Below are 18,286 nucleotides of genomic sequence, written 5' to 3'. Positions count from 1 at the left end.
ACAATACTTAAGGCTTATTTTAAAAAATAATAACTAATATTTATTAGATACTGTGTGCCAAGGGTGATTTTTCCACCATTCAGCAATGTCTGCAATATTTTTGGTTATAACTGAGAGGCAGGGATACGGAGACTGCTACTCATATCTAGTGGGCTGCATCCCAGGGATGCTGCTAAACTTCCTCTAACGCACAGGGCGGTTCTCCACAGCAAACTGTCCAGCCTGATATGCTAAAATGTTGAGAAACTCTTTCTAAGCTGCTTTAGTATTCACACTATCCCCATTTTACAGATTAAAAAATAGAGGCATATTTTTACCTCAAAAAAAGTTGTCATTTAAAAAATTTACTAGTAATTTATTTTATCAAACACTTTAACTGTTGGTGCAATTAATGAGATTTTGGAAATCTAAATATTCATTTATATTTAGGTCTACTGTACATTAGCGATAATCAGATTGCTTAAATTCCACACAAACACTAAATACTTCTTTAAACACAATATTTATACCAGAAGTGTTTACTATATCAGTGACAGGAGGATATATAAAATAATACAGTCTGTGCTCAATCAACTTATCAAAAAGACTTAAAAAGGATTGTGAAGCATCTGTCAAGTCATGTATTTGGTGGAACAACACTGATCAATGTTTCTTACAAGTATTCTGCCATTTGGCTTTCAATTAACATTTTTATAAGAAGAAAATAAAGTCAGACCACTGTGGAAACAAATCCTCTAATCCTTTCTGAACTCCTATCTATGAGAGGAGGAGAATACCAACAACTGCTGTGCAATACTCCATTCTTTTTTAGTTACAAGATCTGCCTTCACTCAGAACAGTGATGGGTGTCTACTCTTTGACTACCTTATCTAGTTTCCCATTTAGCCATTCTCCCAATGAGATTTTTAAGTGGAACTGTATGTGGAATTTCTGAAATGTTGTTTACAGATGGCTGACTCAGCTGCGAAGAAGCTCATTTTTGCCCCTTCTGCCTTCCCCTCCTTCCTGTAGTCTGCAATTAAGGCATACTGAAGATAACAACAGAAAAAGACGGGCATCTGATTCCTTAACGACTTCCTGGATCCATAATACCAGTCACAGACTCTCTAGCTCTTGACTTATTTCAAATGAGACAGCATTTTATTTATCTTCAAGGCACTCCTATTTTACGCTTTAACACAACTATACATAATTCCAACAGATTTAATCCTGGATACCTCACACTGAGGTTCATAAACAATAACCAAAAAAAGGTGACATTTCCAATTAAAATCTGTGTCTGGCAATATTTTCAGTAAAAGTAGTTGTAGTTAATGCAAATAGTTATTTACAAAACACATTTTAAAAGGGATTAATGGTCTTTGGCAAGGGAAAACATAGGATGAAATCAACATTATTTAGCAGATCTTGTAAACTATCAATTATACCTAAGATTAACTACCCAGTTAAGGAGGTACTCATACTGACCCACTTTTGGGTGAAATACTTTCTCACATATATATATTAAGCACCTCCAGTGGACAATAAAAAGATAAGGGTAAGGTACATCAAAAGGAATCACTTCTACATATTAATGTTAGCCCACTATCAGGCGCTGTTCTAAAGATCCTGAAAACAAGTTCCTCAGTCTTTGATACTTTGATTTCATAGCAATCACAATTGTTTGCTATCATCTATTGGCTGTGTGACCTTTGATGAACTACTTAATCTTTCGAAAATAGCAATAATGCTTACCATCTAAGGTCTACTGTGATGATTAAATGAGAAGTACGTAAAATGCTCAACTAAGTGCTGGAATTCACTAAGAAAGCCACAAACAGCATCTGTCACTTTGTTCAGTTTTTGAAATAGTGATAGTGTAAAATAAACTTTATATCTGTGATTTTCAATAATGCCTGGCCTTTGAATTCTACTTTTAGCTACAAATTTATTCCCCTAAAATAATATTCAATGATAGGTAAATATTCAATATAAAGCCCTCCCCCCAAAAAAATCAGAAAAGCTTCGTTTTTCATCTTAAGTCATAAAAAATCGAATTTTTAAATATTACTTACCTGGATTTAAAGCAAAATTATCTATTAAACTCTTCCAAGCAATAAAAGCTATTTTTTTAATCATGGGTGCTCCACTACGAAATCCCAGTTCTTCTAGCTGTAATAGAGAATTGATGAAACTCCCACTTCGATGCAAGGTCTAAAAAGGAAGAATCATTAAGAAGTTACTTACCTACCTGAAACAATATATAGGCACTATCATCATTCATTTATCTAACTCACCCAGTGTTAACTATGTAAAATCTAAGGAATTTAAACTTTTTAAAGTACTGAATTTTGTATGCATATTCAAAATTCTAGATCACAAAATATAAAGCTCCATGAAATAGATAATGCATAATACACAACATTTCTAAAACATCAGAGAATATCAGAAATGTGATAAATTCCAAATTTTACCAACATATTAAAAAAGGAATTCATATGAAAAAATCTGAATATTAAAGAAAAATAAGAAACTCAAACTAATAATCTTTTCAAATACACTGGAACAGGCAGGAAATAGTTAAGTAAAAGATGTATAAATGACAAGTAAACAATGCATCCCAAGAAAAAATACACAAAAAGAACATTAATAGTCATAAGTGACTATAGTCCACACATAAGCTGAACAGCATATAAATATAACAAAAACAACTGGCTTAGAAATTCACAAAAATCCACAAGAAAGCTACTAGAGCCAATAAACTCATTTCAGCAATGTTGCAGAGTACAAGACCAACACACAAAAATCAGTTGTGGTTCTATACAACAGCAATGAATGATCTAAAAAGGAAATCAGGAAAGCAATTCCATTTACAATAGCACCTAAAAAAATTAAACACTTAGAAATAAATCTAATCAGAGGTGAAAGACTTTTAAACTAAAACCTACAAAGTATTGTTGAAAGAAATTTGAAAAGGCCTAAATAAATGGAAAACCATCCAGTGTTCATGAACAGGAAGATTTAATATCGTTAAAATGTCAATACTACCCAAAGCAATCTACAAATTCCACATAATCTCTATCAAAATTCCAAAGGCCTTTTTCACTGAAAAATAAAAGCTGATCCTCAAAAATTCATTATGGAATTGCAAAGAGCCCCAAATAGCCAAAACAATTTTGAAAAAAAAATTATAAAGTTGGAAGACTCACTTCCTTGACTTCCAAATCTACTGCAACAGTAATTAAAGTATATGGTAATGGCATAAGGAGAAACATAATAGACCAATGGAATAGGGATCCAAAAATACTCTCACATACACTGTCAACTGATTTTCAACCAGAGTGCGAAGACCATTCAACAAAAAAGTCTTTTTAACAAATGGTGCTTGGAAAACTGAGTATCCACGTGCAAAAAAAATGAAGCTGGACCCTTGCCTTACACCATATACTAAAACTCGAAATGGATCAAAGATCAAAATTTATGAATTAGCAAATCCAGGGAAAAAGCAGAATGGAGGTTACGAGGGGCTGCAGAGGGAGGGACAGAGGGAGTCACTGCTTATGTAACATGTATAGTTTTTGTTGGGGATGATGAAAAAGTTCTGGGTGTAGACAGTGGTGATGTTTACACTACTGTAAATGCTTTTAATGCCACTGAACTGTATACTTAGGATGGTTATGATAAATTGTTATGTTTATTTATCACAATAAAGAAAATCACAACTCCACCCCCTCAAAAAAAACCTGGCTTAAAGATAGAACATACAGTTGATTCTCATTATTCACCATAGTTATGTTCTATAAAGTTGCCTTGACACTGTATTAGCAAATACTGAGCCATGGCTTCTAGGGAAAATGCAGGGTTAGGTTCCTGCAAGCCTCTGATCACATTTTCATCAACCATTTGACACACAACCTTGTTTTATGTTTGTTTTGGTTTAAAGACATCTTATTTAATATATATTGTTGATTCACTAACATTGAACTCACAGCAGACAGCACTGTAACTCACGCCTGAACAAAGTCTATCTAACACATGTATTTCCCCCCTAAAGCACATCACAGCCTTCCGCTGCTTAGCAACCACAGACAGCACTTCAGCACTACACTTTGCGGCCATTTAAAACTGAAATCACCAAGAAAAAGCACGAAACGTGAAAAATGTGGCATTAAATGGATCATGAAATGGACATTTGTTTAAAGGACATTAAGAATTGAAGCAAAAAGGCAGAATGTAACCTTGCTCAACCTCAGCTGGGAACATGCATGCTGTAGGACTCAAATTTTTTTGCCACTACACATGCCTACAATTGACTGCAAAAGCAGCACAAATACTGATGTTGGGTTAACAAATAAATTTCAGTAATTTTCATATATGGCATGTATGAATAATGAGGATCAACTGTACTATGGAAAGTTAAGAAATTAAAGGGTCTGGCATGTAAAAACTGTTCATTAACTGTGTACTTACCTTCCCAAGAAGTCTGACAAACAAAGGCCATAATTTTAACACATAAGTCTCATTTTTACTCATAAATAGCTTCTGGAGTTCCGAAAGTAATTTCTGAAAACCAAAGCAAAAATATTTACCAAAAAGACTCTTGGCAAGAAGAAGAATGCAGTATTAAATTGATCTTCTCAGCCAAGTAACTTTTCCCAGTATTTTATCAGGAAAACTTCCACACATATAGCAAAGCTGATAGAGTTTTACAGTAAATATCCAAGTATAAATACCATTAACATTTTACTATGCTTGTCTTACCACATATCTGGCCATTCTTCCATCCATCAACACAGTTTTTTTCCCTACCAATATACTTTCCCCTAAAAACTTCAGCTTGCATATCATTAGAGTTCAAATGATAATGCTTTAACCACTCAAACTTTAAAAATTAATAGCTTCATGGGTAACACATCTGAGAAAATTTAAGTTCAAATTTATTAAGAATTTTATACAGTGGACCCTTGGACAATGTGAATTTTAACTGTGTGTTCTACTCATACTCGGATATTTTTCAGTAGTAAATACCACAGTACTGCACAGTCCGTGGTTGGTTGAATCCAAGGATGCAGAGGAACCACGATTACAGAGGGCCGACGATGAATTATACAAGGATTAAACTCAAGTTGTTCAAGGGTTGACTGTATATGCTCTTAAGAAATTAATAAATTTATCAATAAAAAAACTTACAAAGACACTGGCGTCACTTTTAGACTCCAAACCTTACCATGAGGCATCCTGAATTTTAAAAAATTAATCAACAAAACCCCAGGTTTTAGAATCTGGACGTCTCCACCACCTCCTGGATTACTGTAATGTCTCCCAACTAGTCTCCCTGCTCCTACATAGAGTTTTTTCTCAACGCAAAGTGATCCCTTTAAAAACAAAGTAAGTATGCATATCACTCGTAGACTCAAAAGCTTCAAATATGGTTTTCAATATAACCCAGAGTAAAAACCAAATGCCTTAAAATGGCCCCCAAGGTCCTATGTGATTTGGCCCTGTTTCTGGTATCATCTCCTCCTCCTCTCATCCTCATCACTCTATCCTACTGCCCAGCGTTCGCTGAACACAACCAAGTTCTCATATCAGAGCAAGGCCTTTTGCGCTCGTGGCTCCTCCCACCTCAAATGAGCTTACTGCATATTATTCAGGTACCTAACTCCTATACCGTCTTCAATCACCTTTCAAATAACCTATTCTTTTTCCTTCCCGGACCACCTCACCCTTCCTCTCCGATGGCACTTTCCATCCAGTCCTTGCTGTTTTCCATTAATGCTCTTTACTAAATATACTATATACTTTATTATCTCTCCCACTAGAAAATAAGCTCCACAAGTTGCTTTTGTTCACTGCTATACACACAGTACCTAAAACAATGTCCAGTATATAACAGGTGCTCAATAAATGTTGAGAAAGGTTGAAAAACCTAAAACCTGGGGCAAGTAATAACTTTAGGTAACTGTACACACTAGATGCACTTGTGTGCATTAAATTTGTATCTACTGGGATTATGCTATAACAATCCAGATAGCGATGAATCAGTTAATGTTCTCCCTTTTCCAAAAATGCAATTTCTTGCAATCACCATTCTTTGGGGACGGGGTAAAATGCCTGGATTGTAATAACACTGAATAGACAGCTCTCTTCCTTACTATAATATAGGATCAGTGTGACTACATTAACTTAAACAATTATTTGTTTTAATTCAAAGAGGAACTTCCTAGATCACAGAGCAATTACACCAATATGAGCCCTCAGCTTGGTGCAAAACCTTACAATGCAGTATCCAAAAAATCCTTAAAGTATTACTTACGGTAGTCATAAGCTGCTCTGTGATAGATGCTATTTCTTGTTGTTTCTGAAGTAACAACGGCATTCCCATCTCTAGAGCAGTAGCTCCCCGCAAATGTACCTTTTGGGCCGAATGAACCACTAAAGGTATGACCAATTTTGCCCATCTAATTGACTCTTCTCCCATTTGAATTGGGGCTTGTTCAATTAGCCTATGTAGAGAAAACAATGACTAAATTAGTTTGACCTCACCTTTTATGTCTAAAGTACCAGGAAAATATACAGTACACAAGTACGCAGAAATATGCATAGTATGGTGCAATTGTTTTACAATACTATATACACATATATACACACACAAAAATAGATCTAATTTTTAATTGCTAATTTGTAGACTTCCCTATTACTTTTATAAACTTTTCAAATAAGGAGAACGCATCATCTTTCCTTCAGATTAAAAAAATTTAAATACTAATTATTTTTACAGAATTAAATTCAATATTCTTATAGGACAGGACAGCTAGAGAACCATGATACACTGTGAACATCAATCAGGGCATCAGAACACTAAGTAGTTAAAACATATAGCTCAACAACTAAAGAAAACTTTCAAAGAATGAAAAACAAGTTAAGACAAAGCACATCAACAGTTCATGCTGTCAGCACATCCATTATGAAAAGCACGGATGTGTAGGAAGAAGATAGGGGATTTTCCTGTTCCCCTCATCTGCTGCTAGGAGTTGTTTAATGTTTTCCTAAATGCCCGCTACAGCCCACGTAAAAGTCTGTATTATTTTTTAAACTCTTGCAAAAGCTTTAACAGAGATAATTTTTAAAACCAGAACTGTGTTAGCAGCAGCAGCAGAACCAAGGCTGTATTTTAAAGACTGTCTCAGTAAAAATAAAGAAACCTAGTAACTTATGCACATCTACTTCCTTCTTCCTGTTACTTTTTGACTTTTAGTCTAGAAAACATTTCCTTCTTTTAATGTTTAACTCAAATTCAAGTCCCAAAAGACTACTCCTTAAAGTAAACTCTAAATTTACTGAAACTTCTTCTAAATTCCATAGCATCCAAACTCATACCTTATGACGACATTTAATGCTTCATAATCCACAACAGCAGAATGCATCTCTCCTCTATTAAAGACTATTTCTAATGAATCAATTATACTAGATACCTGAAAGACAGAACCAAATAAATACAAATCGAATAAGTCTGAATTTTTTAACTGGCATGTGGTTAAGAAGACATATACAAAAACTATACTCACTACTTTGCCAACAACTTCAGTGGGAAACGTCTGTTTGGATATCACCCAAAGTGCCCTAGTACGTACATTTTTATCTGAATTCTTAACAATATCATTCAGTTTTGAAAGCAGTTCTTGAATATTTGTCTCTGAAAAATAAGCAGTTTTAATTATGTGGAATCATTTACATCCTTTAAAATCTCTAACAGTAAAACAGAGAAAAATCCTGTTCCCTTCAGTGTCAAAAAATTAAATGCATATCCAGAGAAAAGGACCAGAGAACCAATGTTGATATCAAACTTCTTCCCAAAACACAAAACTCAGGTCAGAGGGAAGGTATTCTCAGAGAAAACAGATAGTAGCCTCCAAATCTGATATTTTTCAACTAAAATATTTCTGTAAGGTCTTATTATTAGGTATGAACATACAAGTCAATTTTTGGCACGACATTATGAATCCTATATCTCTGCTCCAAAATGAACAACTCCTACTTTAGATTGCTAACATTTCTATATATAAAAAAAGCCGAAACTTTTTCCTTAGAAAAAAAGATGGTAACAACTTTCTGATATCCTTAATCCCTATTCCTAATTTCCTCTCTCTAAAGATCACCTCCCAGGTTTCCTTTACCATGACAAGCTACTTACAGAACAATAATTAAGATTATAATCCTCCCCTGATATCCATGGGAAACTGGTTCCAGGACCCCCTCTCAGGAATATCAAAATCCAAGAAATGCTCAAGTCCCTTATGCCTTCCACATCCATGGGTTCTGCATCCAAGGATACAGAGGGCCAAGGATGCTTGAAAACTCAGAAAAGCATCAGATCCTGTGCTTTCATTACCACTTTTAGCTCCAAATTATCTCATTTACCACTAGGTGAAAGAACTTTTCAAATTACAGCATGTTCCTTAACACATGCTTGTGTAAAATAAATGACCATCTAACTTCCAAAATTAATTCCATCTAATTATAAACTTCCAAAGCAGGTGTGTTTTTATAAAGGACAAGGTTCAGTTTTCTCAACAATTATTTTTAAATAGCCTTATTTTATTTTTACAGCAAACTTCATGGTATCAAAGCCAGAACTACATCTAAGGAAAAGAAACCTTCCAACAATGATATAACCTAAACACTTTCTCAAAAGCAAATCCTAAACTACAGGTTATGAAACTAATAGAGAGGTAACAGTACTTTTAACAGTATCAAACTATAAACTCTAAAAATATTGTATCACAATAAATTTACCTGATAATCCAGAGGTAATTTTCGGATTATATAAGCAAAACCCCAAGGCCTGCAGAGCAGCACTACTGAGCTCTGAGTTTGGACTGGCAATGTGAGTCTTCGAAAACAAAATAACATTTGTTACAAACAAGTACAACTGTAAATTAATTTTTAGACAGCAAAAGTTGATTAAAAACAAAAATTACATTTTAATCCCAATAATCAACAAATCTTTGAGAGCAGATTAAAAAGGAGTAAGATCAGGAGGCCATGGATACACCTTGGCAAAGAAAGACGGAAACTAGGTAGAGATCAGCTAAATAAAGAATATTTTTCTTAAAAGGAAAAGAACATCTCCACACATCTGAAAGCAAAAAAAAAAAAAAGCCAACAAATGGAAGATGTTGAAGACACTAGACAGGAAACAAAGAGTAGGAGCAAAACCCTTCCACAGAAAGAAAGCAAGACTCAAAGGCAAAAGCTGACATATTAGCTATGGAGCAGAGCAACACCTCTAGCACAGAGAGGGAAGGAGCTGGAGTGTAACATTTACTAAGTAGCTGAAGTGCTAGGACCTTTAAGCATTATCTCAATACTTCACAGACAGGAGAATTTGAGTCCATGACCATCTGGAATAGATGGAATTCAAAGCCCAATGCATATTCTATATGTGAAAGTTATAAAATCCCAAACCTGTCAAAGGGAGTCTTGCCATATGCCCCAACCCTACATTTACTTGTAACCCTGCATTCTTGGGTACCATTTCCCATTCCAAAGTGATTTATCTTCAAATCCCCCCATTTCTCTGAATCCAATATCCAAGGAATCCTTGACTATCTGCTACTCTTGACAGAGAAGAATGATAAATGTTAGTAGTCAAATATAAGAACAAGACACTTGCTTGGAGCACCCCTTTCATAATTAATCAAACCAAACATCCAAAATACTAAACCCTGAGATACAAAGTCTTAAACACTTAAGACGATGAGAACTACTACTATATCTCCTAGATAGTAGCTAACATGTGTGTGATCAACTTTTGATTTTCCTATCATTAACCACCCACATGCTTCTAAATAATTAGGCATTTTAGTTACAAACCCTATTTACAAACAATGCAACTTGACTCAAAATGCATGCAAATGAGTTTCTGATCCTACATGCTCTCAAATACCAAATACATTATGCATGTCTTCATCACAACAAATACACTACCAGAATGTGGAAAATGACAATGAAGAAAAATGGGACAATAAATAATATCTTTAATATTGTTTATACTATTAACAAGTCTTGACCTACTACACAATAAAGTTCTTGCTTACATGAACAAAAACCACTGATGACTATAGCAGGAATACTTAAGGGTAGGCAAGGCAGTACCCCCAATGCCTCAACATTTGGCCCGAAATCATGGTAAAATGTACAATGAACATCTTGACAGAATACTTCCGTTTAAAAGCACAAAAACAGGGTCATAAAAATAAGAACTCAAAGGGACTTTGGAGATTTAGTACAACCTCTTCATTCTAGAAACAAGGAAATTAAGTTACATGTTAAGGAAAGTCAAGTCACAAAGGCACAGTATACTCAAGTGACGACAAGAGCATACGTCCTCAGTTTGATGTTAAACTACACAACCTCCCTATAAACAAGCAAACAAGATAACCATAGCGGTTTGTTAACTAAGCAAGAGTGGCAAAAACTAAGGGTGAGTGAAGATAAAAAAATGAATGTTACCCATACAGTAGACCAATGACAAAACTACAGATTCATTTTATTTAAAAGTACATTCCTACAAAAGGAGAAAAAAAACAGATTAAATAATCTCTGATCACTGTTTTCCTATCAAGAGTGCAAGTTTTGGATTCAAGTGGCCACGGCCGACTTTAGGCATGTTAAACTAATTTCTTCTGCAAAGTGGGGATTAAAGACTAGCCTCACTGGGACAGGGAGGATTAAGTGAGAGAAAACAAGATAATTAAGATAGCACCTGATACATGTAAGTCCTCAAGTAGTACTATAATAACCCTGCTGTCACTTTATTTTAGACTCAAAGTTTGAGTTAATTGGCAAAACCTGTTTTTCCCCACAAAGTAAAAACTATTTACTATTTACAACAAAGATACATACCTTTAAAACTCTGAATAGCTGAGGAAGTTTCTTCTCAATTTCTATAATGATTTCTTTTCCATCTTCTCCAGTCATACGACTTCAGAAAAGCAGAAAGAACACAAATTTATGCAAATAGCAGACATAAAAACGAACTATAAAACACCTGCATAATCTTTTTAAACATTATGTTAGAACACGGGCAAATTAACTGACCCAGTGCTTAAGAACATATAAGAATATAAATGCGAAGAAACCCTCAGAATAACTTGTGCATCCACACTGTACACAGGTTTTGACAGCTTCCCTATGTGAAGAGGGAACAGGGAAATCTACCCCTAGTTACAAACTTAGAAACTTACTAAATCTTTATCGTTTTGTACCAGTTGTTACCCTTTCCTTGCAATTTCCAAACTACATTTAACTCAGAAAAACATGGTCTGCAGGGAGAAGAAAAAAACGTGGGAAGCATTTGCGATTAAAAGAGAACTAGGTTTATCGCTCTCTATTAAAAAACCAATTGTGGGTTCCCCCACTGTGCCGAAACACAGGTGACTTACGCTGAAAAACCACTACTCCAGCACGCTCCCTTCCAACCAAACTTGTCTTAACCCTTCGCTTGCAAGACACACGTACAGGCTTCCTCATTCCAAACTTGCACCTTAAGGGCAGCAGCCCCCGCAGCCGGGAACGTCACCTAGCACTCGCCACCCCGGCGTCCCCGCAGCTGCCAGACTTCCAGAATACACAAACTCGTTTCGCGTGCCCCACCCGGACTATCTCCTCCCCAAGACCCGCCAGGGCGCCCCACCCCAAACCCCCAGCAGGCCTCACCTGGTCAGAGTCAGGTAAGCGTCGGTCTGCTCTCCATGGGAGGCGGAAGGGTCTTCCAAAGTCTCCAACAGCGGCACGAGGGGGCTGCGGCCCGGGGCCGTCATGTCGGCCCCCCGCTGAGGCCCGGACCGGAAGAGGAGACAATCCAGTGACCGATGGAAACAGCTCCGCGGCGGCCCCGCGTGAGTACGGGCCCCAGACCCGCGCGCCCGCCCCCGCCCTCCCAGAGCCACCGCGTCCACGCCCCGGGCCCCTGGCGCACAAACCCAAGGTCCTAACCTCCGCCTGCGCGCCGCAACACGCACCCAGGCCCACGCCGCGCTCCGCCCAGGGCCCGCTCCCGCCACCAGTTTCCCGGGCAGCTTTCAACAGCGGGAGAAGACCGGCGCGGCGGCGGGAGAAGCCCGGGGAGCGAGGCGTCTCACCGCGAGGGGGCGGAGGTTGCGCCAGGCTGACGGTTCCCCGCGGCCTAGCACCGTGACCCCGATATTCACCCCCAAGTACGAAGACAGGCCTGCGTCCTCTCTGCCGCTGCCCTGCAGCACCCGGACGCGGCCCGACCTCGACTTTCCCGGCTCCGGCTGTTTACTCACGCGTGCGGCCCGCTCCCTCCTAGACCAAGATGGCGGCGGGGGCGGGCCCCGGAGCGCGCGGGAGTAGGACAGGCCTGGCGGGAGAGGCTCGAGCCAATCCAACAGGCAGCGGCGCGCCGGAGTCATCGATCGCCGCCCTTCCACGCCTGCTGCCCAGCCCTGCCCCTCAGGTCACCTTACAGGTGGGGGTGTTTTGGCCCGTATTTAACCCGCGAGGGGCTTGAAATTCAAAATGTAAGTGAATCGTCCAAGTTTACCAGACTAAATTTAGTGGGTCTTCAAACTGCAAGTCCAGTACTTGTTGAAGTATTAGCAACAAATCATTTAGCAACAGGAGATAACTGTACTGTGCTGTTTAAGAGCTGCGTTTAGATTGGTCTAGATTCCAACCCTAGTTCCGTGTGGCCGTAGCAAGTTAGTCAACCTTTTTATGCCTCAACTTCCTGCTCTGTAAAATGGGGATGATAATAATACCTACTTCAGGTTCAGGTGAAAGCTAAGTGAGAAAAGGTTGGAGAGTCCAGAGGCTCTCAAGTTTTAAGTATACATAACAATGGCCTGGGGATATTCATGATTAAACTGCTGGCTTCTGGGCCCCGCCCTTAGACATTGTGATTCCGTAGATTTAGGATCCGCATTCTTTTAATTGGCCTCAGGTGTTGAAGGGTGGGACTTGGCTAACAGTTAACACTTGGAGAAACTACAGTATACCCTTTTTGTTTTTGTTTTTGTTTTTGTTTTTTGTTGTTTGTTTTTCAGAGAACTTTAGTGCAGAAAATACACGAAAAGATTTGTACAAAATTTCTGATGTTTTGAACGAATTGGAAATTGAGTACTCATAGGGAACAAGTTTTCCATCAGTTGTATACGTGTGACTTCATTCATAACAATGAGTGCGATAACTATTTTACTCTATGAAAATCTGATTATGGTTAATACGAAAAGATACAGGTTGAACCTTGTCCAATGAGATTGGTGGGCAGTGGACTTCTAGGCAGATAAAACCTTGCACATGGATACTCCACCTCTCAAAAGGCATTTGCCGCCCGTGGGCTTAACCCGCGGGGCTAATGAAGTTCGCGGCAAATGACAAGTAAAGCAAGCGAGCGATAACGAAAGTGTTAGAACCAAAATGATGCTCTTATGTTTTGTTTTGTTTTTTTTTTTATGGCTGTGTTGGGTCTTAGTTTCTGTGCGTGGGCTTTCTCTAGTTGTGGCAAACGGGGCCATTCTTCATCGCGGTGCGCGGGCCTCTCACTATCGCGGCCTCTCTTGTTGCGGAGCACAGGCTCCAGACGCGCAGGCTCAGTAGTTGTGGCTCACGGGCCTAGTTGCTCCGTGGCATGTGGGATCTTCCCAGACCAGGGCTCGAACCCGTGTCCCCTGCATTGGCAGGCGGACTCTCAACCACTGCGCCACCAGGGAAGCCCCTCTTATGTTTTTTTAAGTATCTAATGTGCATGACTTTGAGTGAAGACGACAAAGTGAACAGGAACGCTGAATAATCCCCTCCTAAATGGCCTGTAAAAGTCCTTTGAAATTGTCAGAAGAAAATAATACATACAGTATACCCTTAATGAAAGTCAATTCTTACCTTTTTATAGACCTCTGAGCACTTTCCACAGCACACAGAATTGTATCAACTTTAAACCAGGCATTTAAGGCCCGACAGCAACTGGTCCTTCCGCTCTGGCCTCACAGGTTCCAGGCACCTGGCTTGAGCCTCTACTTATCCACACACAGTACAACTGCTTATCCACACAGTTTCAGAATTCAGGGCTGTGGTTTGCCCACCTCTGTGTTATCTGCATCTCGCAAAATGTCTGCCAAACCAAGCACTCAACACAGAACATGTATCAAACAGAAAGATGAAGGAAGAGAGGGAAGGAGACCTGCAAGTTTTTGCGAGCCTACCTCTGGAAATTAAAGACTCAAGAAATGGTGAAAAGCTGTGTCTGGGTGAGGTGTAGAGACACTAGAAGTAATGGCAGACACCGCTTTTCAGTTCAGCCTGATAACAAGTTCTTTAACCTTCGGAGGGGAATTTGCTCCTCATTTTCTGGACTTTGGCAAGACAATATTTAAGAAGGTAAAGAGGTTATTAGACAATGAATGAAAAACATGGACAGGTTTGCAACATTGAGGTTTCACTATAGTGGAGCTGTTGTGTTGGAAAGTGAGAGAGGATCTTGAAACCCTATTATTTTTTATGGTGGCTACAAGATAAGTGGAAAGAACATTGAGTTTGCCTTTAGACAAGTACCTCCACTCAATCCTTGTGTGCCTTACCTGGCTTTACTCTTCTTTCTAGCACTTATCACAATCTGATATTACATTGTATATCTATTTTTTATTGTCTGCCTCTCCCCACTGGAATGTAAATTCCTTGTGTATAGGGCCTCTGTTCTATTCATTTTTTTTTTCTTCTAATTTCTCATTTATAAAGAAGAGGTTGGGGTGGTCATCTTGCTCCTCTTTCAAATGTGTAGAACAGTGATCTTCCTAAAATGTTATGTAATATTTTATCATTGTCACTCCCATGCCTGAGATTCTTTAGCAGTTCCCATCAATCAGAGGATGAATTTCAAAACTCTTGGCATAACATGCAAGCCTATTATTATTGGGCGACTGCTTCACCTCCAGCCTGACCCCCGCTTCAGCCAGGTTCTGAACAGTCTGCCAGGATCTCTAACTTTTCTATGTCTTTGAAGGTCTATGTTGTTCCTTGTGTTTAGAATATTAAGTCGATTTTTCAAGTGTGATAAATGAGTCAACTAAAATCATACCTTTTAATGAAATCCTTCCCTCATCTACTCTATCCCAATGGAGAATTAAATGTTTCTGCCTCCATGCTGACATAGCGCTTTGTACATAGACCTGTTAAAATGAGTATCCCATTGATTTGGTTTTATACGTCTGCAGTGGCAGAGTTATGGTTAGCCTGAGGGAAATTAGTTCCAGCCATTATCTCAATCAGGGCCCCTTCCCTGTTCTTTAGTATTTTCTGATTTAAAGTACTAAGAGATTATAAAGTCTAGACAAATCTCATTCGCCACCTAGACCCTTTTCCAGACACCCTTCCAACCAGATTGCTACTCCCAAGCTTCTCTTTTATAGGAATTGTGAAGCCACCACCATGGACCTGCTCCCACTGAGCAATAAATCTGTATTACCTGACACTCAATGAATATTTTGAGTTAATTTGTTGATTTGTCCATGCATTAATTCATCCATCCTTTCATATATTCACTCAACTAATATCTATCTGCTTTGCCTCTCCCAATCCTATATCTTTGTTTCTCCTCAGAACATCTCCCTCAGGATGAAAAGTTTTGCAACCTCAGTCCCATATTCCTGCCTAATTTCCCCATTCTTGTCTTTAATCACACATTTTGCAACAAAGATCAAGCCTATAATCTCATATCTATCAATGACTCCTTTCTCCTACTTGCCCCAGTGGTCCTAATAATTCTTCTTACCTCATAATTCTTAGATCTGTCCAACTAGGATCCCAGTTTATGGCCTAAACATATCATTTCAGGATTATAATATTGCTTTTTTTAAAACTGTTTTTACTGAGTGCTAGATGTTTTAATAGATGATCTCATTTCTTCCTCACAATGGTTCTAAGATGAAGTACTTTTCCTGGATTTACAAATAAGCAATGTGAAGCTTAAAGAGTAAACTAGGGAACTTTACTGTAGTCATGTGTAACCCAAAACTAATCTATTTAAGCTGCATTCATTCATCAACATTTAATGAGCTCTGCCCTGTGGGGTATGGTTTTCATTGGTAGATTTATTCTTGAACATTGTAAGAAAAATTCAATATAAAGAGTCCTATGAAAACTCACTATTTACTATAGTAATCATTTAGTAAAATAAAGTATCCATCTGTAATCCAAATTGCTAAAGTTAATGCAGTGCACCCAGTTTTGGAGTCAAATTGGTGAGGATTGAAATACTGCTTTGCCACTGTGCAACTTAAGATCTGCCCCCAAAATGCTTAACTTTGCCCTGTCTTCATCAGTAAAATGAGAAGAAAAACACCAACATCAAAGTCCAGTAAATGATAAATATTATTACCTAGTGCCTAGCACAAATCCTGGCACATAGTAGGTATTTAATTGGTGTTTATTACATGACTACATGAATACATTACATTAATTGAAAAATCACATTTTGGTTTTTTTTTTCTGAAATACATGAGCTAGTTTAATGTTTGTCATTTAAAAATTGTGGAGTATGAGGGTTCTGAGAGACATTTGAAACATTACCCAACATGATAACTATTTTACTGGATTCATTTAAAGAAAGGCAGTCTTTGAGATTGTTTTAGCTTTTTAGTCCTGTGTTGCTAAAAGATCTCATGATGGACTTTTCAACAGTTAATAGATGGTAAAAGAAAATTTTTTTAAAGATTATTTCATCCCATCATTAGTTCAGATACAATAAAAATATATCGCTAATAACATACCCCATGACCATCACGAAATCTACTACCTTTGCATTCAGACCTACTCCACAAAATTATACAATTGTATTAACTAAGAGGTGCTTTTAATCCTTTAACAGACCAAAGGCTTTATCTGTACATATAGTTACACGCTTTCCAGTGAACTGTGCAGAGTTCCTACCATTTAGGACCAAGCCAACTCCTTTTCAGATGAGAAAATTGAGCCCCTTCAAGTTAAAATGAAAAGAGAGGGGCAACATAGTATAACAGAGGCTGATTGCTAAGGTTTGAATCCTGACCCTACAACTTCTTAGCTGTGTGACTGTCAAGTCACTCAACCTCTGTGCCTCAGTTTCCTTTGCTGCAAAATGAGAGTAATTGTACTTGCCTCATGGGCTTGTGAGGTATATGTAAGTTAATATCAATTCATGGAAACTGCTTAAACAATGAGTGTGTACATACTATAAATATTCAGAAAATGTTAGCCATAGAAACATTGGTTTCTCAGGTTTAAGTAAAACAACATGTTATAAAACCATGAATACTTCCCATCCCCTCCAAAAAAAACCACCACTTTTTCACTGAAATGGGTTTCCTAGCCCACATTAAAAGCATGAGACTACAGTCCATCAGCAATAATTTAATGTTATATTTCTCAAAGTGTGGTTCCAAGATCATTGCATCAGAATCACCGGAAAGCTTCTCTATATGCAAATATCTGGTCTATACCTCTCAGACCTACTGAATCAGAAGTTCTTAGACGAGTCCAGTAATCTGCATTTTTTAAAAAAAATTATTTATTTATTTATTTATTTTTGGCTGTGTTGGGTCTTCGTTGCTGTGCGAGGGCTTTCTCTAGTTGCGGCAAGCGGGGGCCACTCTTCATCGCGGTGCGCAGGCCTCTCACTGTCGCGGCCTCTCTTGTTGCGGAGCACAGGCTCCAGACGCGCAGGTTCAGTAGTTGTGGCTCACGGGCCTAGTTGCTCCGCGGCATGTGGGATCTTCCCAGGCCAGGGCTCGAACCCATGTCCCCTGCATTGGCAGGCAGACTCTCAACCACTGCGCCACCAGGGAAGCCCAGTAATCTGCATTTTTAATAGGCACCTGAATGATTCTTTTCAGTACCAAAGTCTGAGATTCCTACTGTGTTCAAAGCACAAGTTTTCTTTAACTTTTTTAGGACAGCTCTTAACTATTATTTGTAATTGGAATACAAAAAGCTATTTTTGAAAAAACCCACCCATGTATGGCAGAAATTGTTTGCCTATATTTCAAAGCAGATTCATGGAGAGAAAACAAGTCTTTAGAAGCTCAAGAGCTACAAAGGTAATTGAAACTGACAGCCTTGAGGAGCCAAAAGGGATAGTGACTGATTGTTATGCTTTAGGCCTTTTTGGAGAAAGAACATAATCACAAATTTAGAAAATTAATCCAGTTCAAATTCATCACCAGGGCTACTCATGGGCATGATTAAATGCTCTACTTTTCTTGATCACTGGATTAAGGAAATTTTTCTTAAACTGCCTATTCTAGTAAGC

At 38.2% G+C, this 18,286-nt stretch overlaps 2 protein-coding genes across 11 annotated transcripts in view; one reads left to right on the top strand and one right to left on the bottom strand.

The window, feature by feature from the left end:
• RIF1 (replication timing regulatory factor 1) overlaps positions 1-12,323 on the bottom strand; it is a 55,427-nt gene extending 43,104 nt beyond the window's left edge. For 6 of the 7 annotated variants that reach the window (XM_059927826.1, XM_059927828.1, XM_059927829.1 and 3 more), the window contains exons 1-9: positions 12,294-12,323; positions 11,701-11,816; positions 10,888-10,966; positions 8,776-8,872; positions 7,548-7,675; positions 7,360-7,454; positions 6,296-6,485; positions 4,450-4,542; positions 2,055-2,193 (exon numbers count right to left, since the gene is read on the bottom strand). In XM_059927826.1, coding sequence (XP_059783809.1) covers positions 2,055-2,193; positions 4,450-4,542; positions 6,296-6,485; positions 7,360-7,454; positions 7,548-7,675; positions 8,776-8,872; positions 10,888-10,966; positions 11,701-11,804 — 925 coding nt within the window. In that variant the 5' untranslated portion in view covers positions 11,805-11,816; positions 12,294-12,323. Of the gene's footprint in view, positions 1-2,054; positions 2,194-4,449; positions 4,543-6,295; positions 6,486-7,359; positions 7,455-7,547; positions 7,676-8,775; positions 8,873-10,887; positions 10,967-11,700; positions 11,817-12,194 lie in introns of all 7 variants that reach the window. The other variant, XM_059927825.1, reaches the window with a different exon arrangement.
• NMI (N-myc and STAT interactor) overlaps positions 11,609-18,286 on the top strand; it is a 113,363-nt gene continuing 106,685 nt past the window's right edge. For 3 of the 4 annotated variants that reach the window (XM_059927840.1, XM_059927839.1, XM_059927834.1), the window contains exon 1: positions 11,609-11,882. The gene's annotated coding sequence lies outside the window, so the exon portion shown is untranslated. Of the gene's footprint in view, positions 11,883-12,322; positions 12,528-18,286 lie in introns of those variants that run through there. The other variant, XM_059927835.1, reaches the window with a different exon arrangement.

The sequence above is a fragment of the Balaenoptera ricei genome, chromosome 7 (assembly GCF_028023285.1).
Source record: "Balaenoptera ricei isolate mBalRic1 chromosome 7, mBalRic1.hap2, whole genome shotgun sequence".
Lineage (NCBI taxonomy): Eukaryota > Metazoa > Chordata > Mammalia > Artiodactyla > Balaenopteridae > Balaenoptera > Balaenoptera ricei.
The sequence above is the reverse complement of the archived record's forward strand: the minus strand, read 5'-3'. Positions and strand labels throughout refer to the sequence as shown.